Genomic DNA, 18,299 nt, shown 5'->3' on the forward strand with positions numbered 1-18,299 from the left:
AAATAAATAACAATGTGTAGGTAAAATAGTGGTATACATACCTCCATGAAGCAGACTATTATATTCTAAGGACGCTCATAAAAATGTCATACTCACATCCTGAATTGTTTTGCAACTACTGCACTTCGTGCTTGTCTACTCAGGGCCAAAGGTCAATGACATGTTCATTCATCATACATGTCTTTTTCTTAACGTTTCTGGTTTAATTTGATATCGAAATAACGAATTAAAATGGTTCAAAATAGACTATACAAATACGACTTGTGAAAACAAGCTGATGTATGTATTGGAATTAATGTTTTGGCAACTGATGTTGTCATTATTCAAACCAAAATTATGACTTTAGCAAGGATTACTAATGGCCCCATCAAAGTCATAGGTAACCTATTGACACGTGAATAAAAGGAAATGTCTATATATTTTTGCCTAGTATTTCTCATAAACATCAATATAGTATAACTTCTAAACCAACAAACACTATAAGTTTCGGGCCAGAGACCAAAACGCCAAGGAATCGACGTATATAATATGGGAGTTTTTAAGGATGCTTGAACGTTGTCCCCCCAGCAACACCCAGCCCTGCACGAGCCCACCACAACTCCACTGGACTCCTGTTCCTAATTTCTACACCACGTGACGGTGGGAGTGAGTCAAATTTAAACTCCTTCAGAAACCCAACTCAATTCAGCTCCTATAAAAAAAAATCTACCATTTTATAACAGAGGCATCTTCTATACCACGGCGAATGAGGTTTGTCCTTGTGGGACTAAGATTCCCTGAAGAAAAGCACAGCTAAAGGGGAGTACAGAGCAGAGGTCAAGTTCGTGTGAAGGGCAGAGCAATAACGTGGAGGTAAGAACGGCTACTTTTACATCACGTGTTATGTTTGTGAGTGCCAGTTACACAGAATTGAGTATGTGCCTTTGGTCATTTTACATTTAGCATATTTGTTGTTGGTCAATGGTCATACCATTGCTTTTTCACTTTCATGAGGTAGGTAAATATATATTTACGAGGCTTTCGTGTAAACTTAGCATAGGCTATGCGTTAACACAGCCTGGCGTTGTGTGTTTATGATGGAATGAATTTAAGGTCAATGTTTACATGTTTTCCTAAATATGTTCTTCCCGCGCAAATGACTGATGTTTGGAGGACTGCGTTCGATCTTGGATGGACTGTACGTTCAATATAGAACAAAAGGCCTTCACGTGAACTCAAGAGGCTTTGGCCTTTTGGCGCCACATAACCAAGGAAATATTACTGTCCCATTCAGCAAATTGGTTGACATAGCAATATGAGATGGAAGACCATAGAAAACTGACTATTCTGTATGTTTGTTCCCTGACAAAAAACGTTAATATTAATTATATTGATTAATCATACAATAATGATGACAGGCCTATCGAAAAAATGTATGTGTGCGTTGTGTGCGTTCAATTATATTAGCCTATGATAATTACCCTATTAGTAAGCTATTAGTAATTGTAGTAGGCTGTTCACAATAAAGAAATATTAAAACTATTATTCGTACATTTTTTGTTCATTCATAAGTTAAATGGACGAACAAAAAAACGAAAATCACCCCATTGACAAAGTAAATAAATTAAAGGTAACTAGTGTATTAAATTTCAGCCTATGATTTCAACAAACTGACAAATACAGTCAGCCTAGATGCAATTTATTGTGCTCAAAATGATACCAAAATCAAGGCATTTGTTAATTAGAATGCATATCAAAATCTGTTATGAGCCAACAAATCATCAATAAATCTCTAAAACCTGCCATTAGCTGATCAAATGCATCACCCATGTCCAAACATTTAACAGACTCAAACAAGGACCACTGTCGTTTGATCATTCGATGCCAGATCATTCACCAGTCATATTTTGGCTGAGAAATATTGAAAGGGTTGAAAACGCATTGGGGGAAATGACAAACGTTCGCGAAAAGGACATTTAAGCTGTTCTCGTTCATTTGGCCATGTCACCAGTAAATATAAGTCAATCTCTCACCGACCAACCCGACCCGCCAACTTCTATTGTTGATTTATTGGTCTTTCAGCCTCGTGCTTCGACCCATTTACTCCAAAACCACAACCATATTTCACCTGAAAATGTATGAGCGTTTTAGCATCATTCTTTGACGGCTATTGCTGTTTTGAATGGAAACATGGTGTGCGAAATAACGGTCCAGAAATACCATCTATAACTGAATGGATAGGCTATAGGCTAGTCCACTCGTCTTCACTGTTGTCCTCAGAGGTCATTTGCTGTTTTGAAAGGAAAACATGGCCTGCGAAATAACGATAAAGAAATTAAATCTATAGCCTAACTGAACCAGACGATGGGTAGGCTATAGGCTAGTCCACTCGTCTTCATTGTGGCCCTGGAACAGAGGAGCCTCATTTCGAACCCAACAATCCCGATTTGGACATGGTTCACCTCACAGGTAACCCAGTTCCTCACGTGTCTGTTTTCACAGTGACACCTGATTGACAAAGAGTCAGAGCAGATGCTTCAATGATCAAGTTGTGCTATTCTGAGTTGGTTGAAAAAATAATATCTAGTAGCAAAGGTCTATCGGGTAAAATATGTATTATTCTCAGAATAGTTTATTTATGAAGCCTATATGTGTACTATATTATGCATATTAATAGCCTATAGGCCCTATCAAACTCTGCAGCTATATCAATTTATAGGCAACACGTAGCATGGGGTTAGTATTTTTAAAGATGTAACCAATAAACAGTGGGATGGCGAAGGAGATGAGGTTGTATGCATGTCATACACCACGATTATTAGTCCAATAGTCGTTGGTGGAGAGATTCTGGCTCCAGAGGAGCAGTGCATCGTGCTGTAAACTATTCTCGTTGGTAGGGGGGCGACGTCAGGTCTGCGACGGTGAGAGGGAGGGAGAGGGGTGGATCGAGCCAAATAATTCACTCGTCCCGGTGTTTTAACAATTCAAGGGGTTGAGCAAATTCTTTTTTGTGTTTCCAAGAAAAAATCACGCACCAAGTTCGTTCTCTCTAACGCTCAAACCGCACTGCTAACGCGCAGAGCAGGCTACAGTTCAGTTCACGAGCTGTTGAATCACATCAAGGCAGGGTTAACACGGGCGCTCACGCGTGACCGGGAGTTTACTCGAGAACCGTTATACCGGAGAAAGATAAGCAAGTCTATTAAGATGAGATGCTGGACGACTTGCCCTAACTACGTCTCAATGGAACGTAACTTTCTTACATTTCCTTCGTGAAGACAGAAAATTACCATTTGGAAAATAAATGGATTCAAGCTTTTAATATTTCATGAGGTAATATAATAATGTTCTTGCCTATCTTCAGTGTAATCTGCCTGTCTACATGCTTTGTAAACAAGCTCAGGCATAGTAGAGTCCATCTGAAAACGGCGTAGTTGGATAGGCTCAGCTTCTTTAATGCGATTAGTGTTAGGATGTACTTTCTACTTTCTTTTTTTCACGCGTTATTTGACTGCCTTGATAGTGATGTTGAACGTGACAACGCTGTGTCTGTAGCCTATTTCAACAATAAAAGCTAAAGCAGTAAACCGTTGTTGTATGTTGCGGTATAATATTATGGAGGTGAATAACAGTATATGGTCACACGGTCTATAAAAAAATGAAATTTTAACTGATATGAACATGTAGCCTATAGTCACATTTGAAAGTCACAATTTCTATACATTTCACCTGTACTCAAAAAAGTGATATGCTAAATGATTATTATTTTCACAATATGATTTTTAGGTTTACTGTAAATATGACGAAAATCACAACAAGTTAAGAACAGATATTTACTAAATTAAAAAAAAATGGCAGGAGCCTTTGTCTGAGATTGTACTTTTCTTTATGGATAGTAGCCTATATGCTGTGTAGAAATGACATGAAATGTCATATTAAACACCAAAACACCAGTCTGATGTATGTTTCAGGGCCCTGTGAAGGTATTCAGAGTTTATTGACATTAAAGTCATGAGAACTATGGATGCAAGGACTGACCATCCATTGTATTAAAATGATAGTTTTAACCATGTTGAGGCTATACAGTGTTTGTTAACATTTACATTGTTTAGAAACATTGGAGTAAAAAAACTTTTTATTTTAGGTTCTGATGGGGTAAGACAGTTGAACTAAGCTCATGAGGCATTTGTAAGTTATATCCTTCAAGAATCAATGGGTGTATTAAGTCCAAAATTGATGGAGCAACTATGGATTCACGCTTTAATATAGAACGTTAAACAAACAACAATTCTATCTGTTCTGTTTAAGATTTAAAAAGACAGTCAGTCTTCTTATTAGAGTTATTATCCTTAAATAATGTTACAAATATTATTATTAGTATCATTAACCATTAAAAATGATAATGCAAATACTATGAATCTTATTCATATATTATTTATACAGGCCGATTGCCAGATAATGATTTTAGAATATGCTTTTAGAATTATATGATCACAAATTACAAACAAATAATGTTATATGGGAGTCTAAATAATGTCCTTTTCATTTACATTAATATAAGAAATACCAAAATACAAAGCCCTCGAACAATGAAGTGGGATGTCGCTAAAATGTGGACTATAATTCATATTTTATTTTTTATTTGTTTTAAACATTACATCCTGAGATGTTCTGTTAGGTAGGATACTGACATTTGTAGCCAATAAATCAACTAAACAACTGACAGGCCTAATTTTGCAGAGGGAATCCAACATTAGAGAGCTGTTTTCCAGGTGAGAGATTTTACAGCACCATACTCACTTACTACTTTGGTACCATTACATTTTTGTTGTAATAGGTCAGTTTCACATTCATAACTATTTGCACTAATGGCGGGCCTTTTTTAAAAACCTTTATTTAACTAGGCAAGTCAGTTAAGAACAAATTCTTATTTTCATTGACAGTCTAGGAACAGTGGGTTAACTGCCTGTTCAGTGGCAGAAGGACAGATTGTACCTTGTCAGCTCGGGGGTTTGAACTTGCAACCTTCCAGTTACTAGTCCAACACTCTAACCACTAGGCTAGTCTGCCGCCCCTAAGCCCAAGGCTACGTGATGTGATTCTACTGACATAGCTGAGTTGTACCTGCCAGAGACAAACATACAACAACAAAGATGCAATGTACTGATGCACAGTCAGACCCCCCTGCAACACAACACCAGATGCATGAGACTGACTTCTGCACAAAATGGCAGGTCAGGTTTGAATTTATGGCAGTTGTCTCAATAACATGCATCATATCTATATTTCAGACTAGGAGGCAAAAACACAGACACAGATACACAGACAGATACAGGCAAAGACACGCACGCACGCACGCACGCACGCACGCACACACACACAGACAAATACGACACAAAATGTACTGAGATATAGATACAGTACACTGCATGCTCTCCCCTCCATTTACTGTCATGGTATTTCTCCTCATAAAAAACTCAGGAGTTGCCTAAAAGCAACAGTTGCTAATTGAGTTTGGTCAGCTCCCAGCATATCAGACTCACCACTGAGAATAGCCTCCCTACTGCACCCAGGGTACACACACACACACACACACACACACACACACACACACACACACACACACACACACACACACACACACACACACACACACACACACACACACACACACACACACACACACACACAGAGAGACAAATACAACACAAAATGTACTGAGATATAGATACAGTACACTGCATGCTCTCCCCTCCATTTACTGTTATGGTATTTCTCCTCATAAAAAACTCAGGAGTTGCCTAAAAGCAACAGTTGCTAATTGAGTTTGGCCAGCTCCCAGCATATCAGACTCACCACTGAGAATAGCCTCCCTACTGCACACACACACACACACACACACACACACACACACACACACACACACACACACACACACACACACACACACACACACACACACACACACACACACACACACACACACACACACACACACACACACACACACACACACACACACACACACACACACACACAGGACAATCTGCCATGAATAGTTTAGTGGATTATATGTCTGGGAGTGACACAGATATAAACAGAGGGCTAGCTCAGTGTGTTTAGTTAAACAGGGTAAGTGAAAGGGCCCTGTTCAGGAGGGTAAAAAAGTACCACGGCTGATTTGCAGCGCGCCTTATCTTTATTCGCTTTAGCAAATGTCTGCGTTGGTTTACAGTTGGAGCCCCTTCTCTTTCATCCTGAGAGAGAGCACTCTAATTGTTTACATGCCTGAGATTAAGGGGGGGCCGGGGTGAGTGTAAAACTCTCCGAAATGTACACTGTAGACCTTTATATGTACTTCCAAAATGGCACCCTATTCCCCATATAGTGCACTACTTTTGAAAAGCGCCCATAGGACTAGTAGTGCTCTATATAGAGAATCAGGTGCCATTTGGGACGTAGAGCTACAGTTTGAGTCTGTATGGAAAATGGCTGGGCGAATGGTTGCTATGGGAGAGGAGAGGGCATTGTGAAAATGAACTGTATGGAGCAGACGAGGCTATACCAGGCTGTCTGTGTGTCTGTGTCTCTCATGAAAGATGTTTGTCTTTGAGATGGGTTTAGAGCCGTGAGAAAGCGAAGCTTAGTTGGTGACCTGGACTAATGGAATGAACAGTGTTTAGGAGCCGTTACATAAAACCATCCCGCCGTAATGCTATAAGAGTAAATATTTAATCCAACTCTTCTGACGAACAATTAATCTTGACCCTGTGTGCTTTTTATTGTGGTCTCCAAGCATGCAGAGTGAGTAATTAGCTTATGTCTAGAGTTTCTTATGATTTTCAAGTTAATATGAAAATATATATTAGGAATTTTGTCATTTTATTTATCAAACTTAACGTCAGAGAATCAAAATGGCGATCGTACCAAAATAACAGAAATATAAGTATTCAATATGGCTGCTGGTCCACCCATCACAGAGTGCAGAGTGGAATGGGATTGTCCGTTCTAGTAATTCTAATTCTATGGCCAGAATGTTGCTTGAATATTTATGATTACCTAATAGTTGTGTATTTATGATGACCTAACAAGCACAACAGTGTAGTTGTATGTGGGAACAACTTCACTTGAATGGGTCCAGTAATTTGAATTCTATGTGTGGAACAACCACGTTTGCTCACTACTCTTCCATCTTTTCACATGAATGGAGAGCAGAGCTGAGGGTACAGTATGCAGTAGACAATTCAGACACAGGTCCTCCTGTAAACTCACATGGAACCTTACTGCCAACCTAGATCAGCTCTATTTTGTATGAATGAGGGCCCATCATCATATTTGGGTCATTGTGACCAAATTCCCCCAATGGCACATGGCCCTTGCTGCAGTGATCCACCTTGAAATGACTTCGCCTACACAATTCAACAGATATTTATATTAACAATAGTTAGTAGCTTGGGGACAAAACAGTGACCTGGTTTCCAAGAACGGAAAAATGAATTCCAAGAAATATCCCACAATGATAGAGCATGCTTGAATTAATTTAAAAAATATATATATTCTCTCATTGCAAACATTTTTAGTTGAGTACGCACATTCAAGTGTGTATTAATGCAGTGCAAGAATGAGGCATTGACTTCTCTATCCTTGAAATGTCCCCATAAGGTTTGAAAATATTGAATTAATTAGAAGCTTTCCAGTAAAATGTGTTGAATTTCCTTACAGTATTAATAGCGATAATTATTGTAGAAATACAAAATGAATAGCAACTGCTATACAAGTACATTATATAAATGTACTTAATGTCAATTACTAGTTGAAAAAGAAAATAATAGCTCAATATTTAGCCATGATGAAATATTAGACTACTTTTCTTTGTAGCTTGAAGGGATGTTACATTTTGTTTGTGCACAGTGTATTTCGTTGGAACATATTTTGTCCAGTCCATTTTATGGGAATGTGATATATTTAAGTATTTTAAGAGACAGCGTAGTATTGGTATTGTAAGTCTGTTATTATCTGTATATTTAAGTATTTTAAGAGACAGTGTAATGTTGGTATTGTAAGTCTGTTGGTATCTGTGGAGATGCTTTGTTTTATTTTAGTATTATAGTAAGTCTGTGTCACATATATTCTATTACATTACTATATAAGTTCTATATAAGTTCTATATGTAATTCTATGGTCCATGTATTGTAAATCTGTGTATTGTAAGTCTGTGTATTGAACTGAAGCCGTTGTTCATCTCATAGAGATGCTCCAGGAGAAGGCCTCAGCTGTGACGGATGACAGTGTGACTGGGGTCCAATCTGGAGGGCCCCCAGATCTCAGCCCTGACTCCTCACACTTGGGCCTGCCTACAACTCCTAGCACCCCCCAGGGCAATGAGCCAGACCAGGTAATCATGGGTATTGTAGGCTCTCAACACAGATCCAGAACCACAACTGCAAAGGTTTTGTATGTTCAGAAGTTTCTTATTCTTGGAAATGGCCAAATGGGTATGTGTCCTTGCTCTCAATTTCAATAAATGTTGATTTGACAAAATTATTGGCCAAATTACATCGTGGGTGTTTTTATTTCTAGTCAGTGGATACCCTATCAATTGGGAATGATTTATTGAGAATGAACTGGTTTAACTTAAAAATGTAGATGGTATAATGTGAGTTGTCTATAAGTCCACAACAGGTTGCCAACCCTCATGGCTGTCTCTAACTTTCTCTATTTAGAATATTGAGAACATCAAGGTTCTTCTTCATGAGAGGGAGCTGTGGAAGAAGTTCCATGAGGCGGGAACAGAGATGATCATAACGAAAGCAGGCAGGTGAGTACCTACAGTTCATATATCACAGCAATACATGGGCTATACCATATTAGTAGACTAGCACAACACATTATATAATACACTACACTATGCTAAACTGTACTAGACTCATCTGAGACTCTCCAAAAATATGGGTTACTTTTGCTAATTGTGTAGCTGCTTTCAATAGTGTTAAAATGTAGTCATTACAGCACCTCCATTTTGAGCAGCTATGACCATCTGTTGGAGCTAAGGCAACCAATTACACCATGCTACAGTTATGGCACCCTGGGTCTCAGGTAGTGGTAGAGTCGTCATGTCTGCCCCAGTGAATATCTAATTGAAAACACAAACCCACAGCCCTGCGCTGTGTGTTAGATTGAATGCCGCCCTGTGGATTAGACAGTCTGGCCCTTAACCTGGACTTTAACCAGAAGATGACTAGATGCTTTCTAACTAACCTCCGCCCACCCCTCATTCCTCACAGGGGCTTTTTTCCCAGTCCAAAATGTAAAAGGTCACCACAATTTTTCTTTAATGCCGCATCACTGTGAAAGATGGGCTTTCCCTTGTCCAGCTGATAAAGTGTGCTGAGAATTCCTTAAAACCTTTGAAGGGCCCGGCCTCAGAGTGACGCTTAGCTACGCAGCACCGCCAGCTGCACTCAGCTGGAAAACTTGACTGACTAGGCTTATCCAGTCAGTCAGCCTAAGAAGCCAGAGAAAAGCAGGGCGTCTTCCCAAATGGCACTCTGTTCCCTTTATAGTGCACTACTTCTGACTCAAGCCCATGGTGAGCATGAATAGGGTGCCGTATGGGACGCACACCAGGTTTATGTTGCTCCGTAATGGAGCAGGAGAAGCTACAGTACGTAATTCTATAATTCTAAGAATGAACTCTGTCTGAACTGATGTGAAGTATAAAATGTTATTGAAAATAAAAATGTATTGTAAATTTAACCACTTGTAGGCCTCAACACAGTGGGTGAGAGTTGGTTTTGTTGAGAATGTTATAGAAAAATTATAGGTGCCAAAATCGTAATCTGAATCTCTATGCAAAAATGACGAGTAAATATAGCAAGGCTGCTTCACTGCTACACCAGCTCGAGCTAGACATTTTGCTCAACATTTTGCTCTCTAACAGACATATTGTTGTTCAAGTTGCAGCTGAGACTGCCAAAACAATTCAATGCCAATTTATCCCAGCAGAGACTTTTTCATAGAGGAATCTGGAAGGAACATCAAGCAGTGGTGCTAGGTGCTGCTAGATGCTAAAGGATCTGATGAGCTAGCAGGTTTTAATCAGTGTCAGTACATGAAGGATGAATGAATGAACAAATTAACAAATTAATGAGTGAAGGTTCTCAGGACAGTGAGAGGCCAACACCCTATAGAGGGCGGGCAGTGTCCGGTCAGCACTCCTTGGAAGGGGCAGAGTGGCAGGACTTGGAAGAAGTTATGGCTGTGTCTTTAGACTAGACCATGGGTTGGGAAACATACGACCATTTCAGCCCTTCAGCCTCTTACAGTGCAGCTTGACCTTTAGCCTCTTACAGTGCAGCTTGACCTTTAGCCTCTTACAGTGTAGCTTGGCCCTTCAACCTCTTACAGTGTAGCTTGGCCCTTCAGCCTCTTACAGTGCAGCTTGACCTTCAGCCTATTACAGTGCAGCTTGGCCCTTCAACCTCTTACAGTGCAGCTTGGCCCTTCAGCCTCATACAGTGCAGCTTGTCCCTTCAGCCTCATACAGTGCAGTCAGTGAACTCCTGACTGAGGAACGTAGATGTCGTTTGTTATTGTGAGTGCCACAGTCTCAGTCTTAATCCTTGCCCTTTAACATACCCAGGCAGTGCTCCAACTCTCCCCTCTCTCCCTATCTGTACACACGGTGCTCCTTCTCGCCTCTCTTTCTCTCTGTACACAGTCCGTCAGTGGGAGCGGTGGTGGAGGGGTGATTAGAGGACCCCGGCGCCCGCTTTCAGCAGCGTCTAGCGGGGCCTGGAACGCTCCATCATCCCCCCTCCACTCCTTTTGATCTCCCTCAGTGCTGGAGGTTCCCAGAGACTGGATGGGATTCCCAAATGGTACCATATTCCCCATGTAGTGCACTACTATTGACCAGAGCCCTATGGGCCTTGGTCAAAAGTAGTACATTATAAATTAAATAGGGTACCATTTGGAACAGAGCCTGGATAGATCCCTGGACTGGAGGGCCTAGGAGGCAGGGAGGCTCCTAGTGCTGAGCTGCTAGGAAAACAGCTGGCTCACGCCACACAAACACACACCCACACACTGACACTGATATCATACACATTCTCCATCTCCATTTCTCATTCTCTCCAGTCCTCTACACACACAAACACTCTCTCAGACACGCACGTGCACAGAAAACGCATGCCTTGGGATTATGTGGCAATCAGCTGGTCCTGACTGCTCCTGAGTTTTGACAGGCACTCACTTTAACAAATGAATCCCTATTCCATTGTTCATGCATTGTCATATTCTGTTTTGGATGACACAAAGGCATGCTTTTGAGTAAAGTGCTGCACTTCAAGGGGATGGACAGTACAACTTGGATATTTTATCATGGCTGTTTGGCAGCTTTGCCATGGAAACCACAGCATCTGTCATCAGGCAGGGCTGAGGTGGCTGAGCCATTGAGGTCCCCGATTAGCCATTAGACATGCTATGTGATCCAGTGTGGGCCCCCTCGCAGAGCTGTGCTGTGTTACCCCTTCGTAGTGCTGAGTCTTTTGGAAATGGACTCAGATAGGGAGATGGTAATTCTAGGGCCCGATCGAACAATGTTTCCACAGTAACTGAGGGGTTACAGTACACCACTATTTCGATCGAGTCATGTCTTTGTGGGAAAATGGAATCATGGATGTGCTGAAAAGCCAAAAGCAATAATGGTAGGGTGGGTTACATAGAAATAGCCTTATATCCTTCTGGAGACCTTCTGATCTATTGACACAGGCCTCAATATGGGCCTGGTTGGATGGTGTGAGTGGGGCTGGGATGAGCTGCAGATCTGTTTTGGATGTTCCCCTCAGATTAAAAGGTTTTTCTGTGAGCATGACACCAGGACTGATCTCCTCACTGATTGGATTTGGAGCCTGAGAGAGATGGAGAGAGATTACCTGCCTTCAATCCCCTCTACTGTACAGGGCGGGTTGAGTATTTACAGTAATGTGATCCATGAACAAAACTTTAGCTAGGGCTGCTGTCAGGCCAGAAAGATCTTGGATGGGTCCTTTGAAGCCTTGTACGTTAGCAACAGATAGAGGCTGAGTCCCAAATGGCATCCTATTCCCTACATAGGGCACTACCATTGATGCATCCAGAGCCTTATGCTTGGCCTGCTTAGGGGGCCAGCTATCTGCCCGCTCTTACACTCATCTATTCAGAGAGCATGTCACTGTCAGTCTTTCACAAGTGTGTCTCACACTCCCACTATTTTAACCGGTTGTCGGTAGAAGGGGAAGCAGCAGATCAACTGTACTGGAGTACAGACCCTTTGACCGACCATACTCTCAGGGGGTGATGCGGTACGATGACAAGTCAGATGTACAAAGTGCTGTCCGATCCGAACCGCCATTAAAAAGCACTTAGGGGTTTATAAGTGGTGCTGCAAATCCCTTTGCAACTTTTTGCTTTGCAGATGGGATGAAAAAGAGGGCCGTTTCACAGGGAAGAGGTCACGGAAGGTAGGGGTATTCATGTGTTTTATGGCCTTGTCTGCTATATTAGTATATTCTGTCTATCATTCCCGAGTCTCTCTCTCTTGCTCTCTCTCTGAGATGGATGAGAGCAGAGAACTATTTTTTTGGCGGTGCTGCCGATGCACTCTCAAAAACCATCAGGTGAAATGTAGGAACATGCCACTGGGCACACCACGTCATTTCAACGTGGAAATGTGAGTAATGTTTGGTTGAAATGTTGGATCAATTCAATTTCAACCTTTATTCACCCACTCAAAAAGACAGCCATAAGTTTGTTGAATTCCCAATGGGTTAGCACTATGCTTTCAACCATCTAAAAGCACAACCAAATTCCAATGGAAAAATACTGTCAGATTTTCCGTCGCTGTTATCTAAATGTATTATCACTGCGCTTTCAACCATTTAAAAGCACAGAAAGTTCAAATAGTAATACAATGTCAGATATTTTGAATTTATACAACAACTTAATGTATTATCACTCTATTTAATCTAATAGCACAACCAAATTACCTGGATTGCATAAAAAGTACATCAATGCTGATTCTGTACAGATTATTATAGAAACTGTGTCAAGCTCCACATACATGCAACCTTTGCATGCTATCTTTCTATGACACATTTTTACTAGGCAAGCCAGTTCAGAAGAAATTCTTATTTACAATGACAGCCTACCCCGGCCAACGGCCTGGATTCGAACCAGGTACTGTAGTGACACCTCCTGCACTGCGATGCACTGTTTTAGACCACTGCACCACTCAGAAGCCCATAAGAACATAAGAAGACATTTATAGTTACTGTAGACTAACTTCAAAATGTGGCCATGGATATGTTACTTATTTTAAGGTTGAATAAATACTGTTACATTAGTTTGTAAGATAGCTTTAACTTTAGTCTGTATTTCTGAATTACAAAAGTAATATTGTATTGTGTTTGGTGGACAACGCCACCAAATATCAACATTTTATGGATATCTAATGCTTGGATGGTGGATAGTTTCATCTGAGCCACTGGCTTAATCTTATTCTTTAACTTTTATTTTTGATTTAATTGGAGACACGAATCCAACATATAATTTGTTAATTTATTGACAAGTTAATAGGCTATTTATGGTATTACAAAAGTGAAAGACCCGATTCTGATTTAGGAACACCTTTCCCACACACTTCTCAGTAGTTAGTAATCAGACTTACCTTGTGTAGGCATGAAACAGGATTTGCAGGTGTGATTCAGGCGTGATTCCTTCTCATGCTGAATAAATGCAATTAAACCGCTGAAAACCCTCCCACTTGCTGGCCGACAGATTTTCTCGTGGAGTTTTCATTCAATAAGGTTTTCAGTACATTTACCTTAAGTCATCTCTTTAAACACCTTATAGTTTTAATTTTATTCACAGACTCACTAGAGTATATCCAGAGAACGGGTTCAGAATATTAGAGATCATGAAAGAAAGTCATCTAAATATATGCATATTCTTCTACGTTTTGGCACCAATTGGTAGATTAAAAAAAATACTCTGATCTTATAGATTATTTAGGGTTAGGAAGTATTTAGGAATCATAAAAAAACAGGATAGGAGAGCATTTATGCACAAAAGAAAAAAGACAGTGGTTTGATTCATTCTGAAAATGTTCACATTCAGTTCTTCAACCCATGGTAATGTTGGAAGATTAGTGTACATAGAAATATAATAGAGAGAATAGTGTACAATAGCAGGCTATACCCTCGTCTATTGCCTGCACTAACCATGGAATTGTGTGATGACACAGCCGAGTATTGCACCATGCATCACGTTCAAACTGTTACGGCTTGGTCTGCGCTTTACTCCATAACGATTTTATTAGCCTACATGTCTTTAAATATATATATATTATCAACTGTTACCAATGATCCTCAGCAACAACCACATGGCTGTAAACAAAACAATGTAATTAAATGGAATGATAATGTAGTCAATACCAACTGAAGGGAATTAACAGTAAATTACCCAGTAGTGGGTAATATTTAACCTGATAGAAATAGGATACAGAGAATGTCGGTTAGCCTATAATTAAGACATTTGAGAGTGCCCATCCCTGCAAGTTAAAATGTCTTTCAATTTAAATTCTGCATTTCATAATCTTTACTGTGGGAAAGTTGATACGTTGATATGCTTCAGTTTGCTGCCATATGACTGGTTTCACATTTGTCTCCAGCGATTATAAGGTAAAATATATAATTTATATTTACAATTCTCTGATTCAAACGGATTACTCATTTACCTAGTTCTTATCAATAGCTCTCATCATGTTGTAAATTACAGTGCATGGAGAATGGTGTTATTTGTATCAGGAAAAAATGATGCTTTTTCCACTTGGAACCGTTGGCTAGACATTATTTATGGTTTCTTTGCACATAAATGTGGTGGAATTATGAGGGAATTAAGTCAAGGTCAGAATACGGCATATCAGACACACCTTTGCCACATCTTCATTTATTCGATCCCCACCCCAAATAATAGCGGGTGAATAGCATGCACAAGTTCAAATTCAGTATATGCGTAGAGAGAAAAGGGCATAAAAAGGGAATTATGTTCCATTTACGCGCTTAACTTTGTTGGATTCACGTCTCCATCTCAACCAAGATTCAAATTGAAAGAATAGGACTAAATCAAATCAAACTTTATGTAAAGTGCATTTAATGTTTGACTTGATTTCAAATCAAATCTAATTGTATTTGTCACATGCGCCAAATACAGTGAATTGCTTACTTACAAGCCCTTATCCAACAATGCAGTTAAAAAAAAAGTGTTAACAAAGTTCAAAAAGAAGAAAATAGAAAAATAACAAATAATTAAAAATCAACAATAAAATAACAGTAGCGAGGCTATATACAGGGGGTACCGGTACAGAGTCAATAAGTGAGGGCACAGGTTAGTCAAGGTAACTGAGGTAATATGTACATGTAGGTAGAGATAAAGTGACTATGGATAGATAATAGACAGAGAGTAGCAGCATTCTAAAAATGGTGTTGGGGGGGGGGTTGCAAATAGTCCGGGTATTTGATTAGCTGTTCAGGAGTCTAATGGCTTGGGGGTAGAAGCACAGAGAGAACAGTCTATGACTAGGGTGGCTGGAGTCTGACTTTTGTCGTATTCTTTGAGTTAGATTTTTGGATGAGGTGGACATGTGAATCCAACATATCAATGATTAATTTGTAGAGAAACTGGAATTAAAGCCAGACTAAATCAGTGGCACAGATGGACCTATCCAAGCAGAGGATACATCTCCTTTAAATGTTGATATTTGGTTGCGTTGACAACCAAAGACTATTCAATATCCAGTTTGTCTACAAATTAATCATTTATATGTTGGAGTCACTTCTAATCATTAATATGTTGGATTCACATCTCCATCTCAACCAAAAATAAAAGTTATAGAATAGGACTAAATCTAGTCTAATCAAACTTTACATGCACTTTAAAAAAATATGATTTGATTTAGTCCAATTCTTTAACTTTTATTTTTGGTTGAGATGGAGATGTGAATCCAACATATTAATGATTAAATTGAAGATTATTTGAAATCAACTGAAGCTTGAAACTCTAAGCGTACATGTATTGGATATTTAGGCAATAAGGCCCAAGGGGGTGTGGTATATGGCCAATATATCATGGCTAAGGGCTGTTCTTGAGCAATGCAGAGTGCCTGGACACAGCCCTTAGCCGTGGTATATTGACCATATACCAAAAACTCCAGAGGTGCCTCATTGCTATAATAAACTGGTTGCCAACTTAAGTAGAACAGTAAAAATAAATGTTTTGTCATACCCATGGTATACGGTCTGATATACCACACCTTTCAGCCAATCAGCATTCAGGGCTCGAACCACCCAGTTTATACTTTTAGTTGAACCCTGGGTTGAATTTGAACAAAAGCTGCTCTGCGCCATCGTCTTGGAACGCCTTACAAAATACTTTTAAACTGGAAGAACGTGCCCCGATTGGTATTTTTAAATCACTGATGAATGATCTTGAGACTGATTCCCTGACCTGTCAATGTTTTTCATTTGCTGTTTTTATTTTTGTTATATTCTTGTTCTTGTGAATTCTATGGTTTTTACTAGATTACTTGTAGTTTTTCATGTTGTTTGTCTGTAATTTTTGTAATGACTTGGTGCTGCCCATCTTGGCCAGGACACTCTTGAAAAAGAGATTTTAAATCTCAATGAGCCCTTCCTGGTTAAATAAAGGTAAAAAATAAAAATAATAATAATTAAAAAAAAGCTGTTGATGACTTTGCAAATGCTATATAGGCCTAAATAGTGTAATTGATGATATACAGTATGACTTGTAAAGTATGGTTACATTTAATTTGCTCTGTTAAAGCTATCCCTTGGAATGACTTCGGTAGCAACAGTGAATAGATTTAGTTATTTAAAGATTGCTCACTATTCATTCTCATGATAGCACATTGGTAGTAGCCAGTGACACATATAAAAGCTAAACAGGGCTCGGATTGGTCAAAACCCTGGATGGGAGACGAAATGAATAGCAGTAGATAGATTAACTCTCCAGTAGGAGGTACTACCCAGCCTATAGTCTTCTTTCTGATAGTGGATATAATGTTTCAAACTTACAAATTCAACATATTTGATACAAGGTTTGTCTATGTTGAACACTGGTTACAATGATGACAATATTGTGGTTGAATTTCCACCCTCAAAACATACTTTTACATTGATTACATTTTTCAAATCCAATGTATTTTCCACGTAGCTTCCACACCACAATACGTTGACAAATAAAGTTGATTAAACCAGTTTGTGGTTACATACCTCCTTCAACTCTGTGATCTACTGTGACCTCTCTAGCTCCTTACCCGTCCCAATCAGTCTCTAAGCCTGGCTTGAGCCGCTTTCTGAGTGCTAATCGTCCTCTCATCTGCCGCGGGGAGAACACTTTCCGTGCTGATGCTACACTCAGGGCTGACTTAAACCCTCCTGCAAAGCCGGAGAAGAGCCTCTTATGCATGTTTACCCTTTGCACTCAGCCCCATGGAGAGACACCTTGGGGCTAAAGCTGATTTTCATTAGCTCATCTGAAGAGGGAAATCTTTTCCAGTGTAAGGTAGCTAGGTGAGGGAAGATACTTAGGTGCTCAAAAAGCTTGGGTGACATCATTGCCCAAAGCGTCTTATCACCTTGATTCCCGTTCAACATCCCTCAAAGCTCCAAGGTGTGAGGACAGCACGAAGACATAAGGCATTAAATAAACCTCCGTATTTACGGGTCTTATGATACTAAAGGTGCTTAGAAGCTAATGGCAGGTCTTTCCAAATTGGATCAGGATGAGGTGACTTTGTCACCAATAACTAATTTCTGACCCAATTCGTGTTTGAGTGAGTTGGGGAGCGAGCATTAGGTCTAGTGGGTATTATGGTGGGTGGAATCATCATTAGGAAATGTCTAATTTAATGTAAGACCCTTCTCTTGTGTCCTTCACAGGAGGATGTTCCCCAGCTACAAGGTTAAAGTGACGGGCATGAACCCGAAAACGAAGTACATCCTCCTCACAGACATTGTCCCCGCCGACGACCATCGCTACAAGTTCTGTGACAACAAGTGGTGAGTTTAGTCAGAGACACATTAAAAAAAATGTGATCCTTTATTTAACCTGGAAGACCCTTAAGGAATCTACTTTATGAGGGAAACCTGGTCACCAAGACAGCAGCTATACAGTTTACATACACCTTCGCCAAATACATTTAAACTCAGTTTTTCACAATTCCTGACATTTGATCCTAGTAAAAATTCCCTGTCTGAGGT

The 18,299-nt window shown here is 39.8% G+C and overlaps 1 protein-coding gene across 2 annotated transcripts in view; it reads left to right on the forward strand.

Annotated features, from left to right (window-relative positions):
* The first annotated feature begins 646 nt into the window (after nt 1-646).
* The window catches only part of tbx4 (T-box transcription factor 4), a 31,382-nt gene continuing 13,729 nt past the window's right edge, over nt 647-18,299 (forward strand). The window contains exons 1-4 of one of the 2 annotated variants that reach the window (XM_035760484.1): nt 647-852; nt 8,229-8,374; nt 8,703-8,797; nt 17,979-18,098. In XM_035760484.1, the coding sequence (XP_035616377.1) occupies nt 8,231-8,374; nt 8,703-8,797; nt 17,979-18,098 (359 nt within the window). In that variant the 5' untranslated portion in view covers nt 647-852; nt 8,229-8,230. Of the gene's footprint in view, nt 853-2,926; nt 3,313-8,228; nt 8,375-8,702; nt 8,798-17,978; nt 18,099-18,299 lie in introns of those variants that run through there. The other variant, XM_035760407.2, reaches the window with a different exon arrangement.

Source organism: Oncorhynchus keta, chromosome 1 (assembly GCF_023373465.1).
Source record: "Oncorhynchus keta strain PuntledgeMale-10-30-2019 chromosome 1, Oket_V2, whole genome shotgun sequence".
NCBI classification, from domain to species: domain Eukaryota; kingdom Metazoa; phylum Chordata; class Actinopteri; order Salmoniformes; family Salmonidae; genus Oncorhynchus; species Oncorhynchus keta.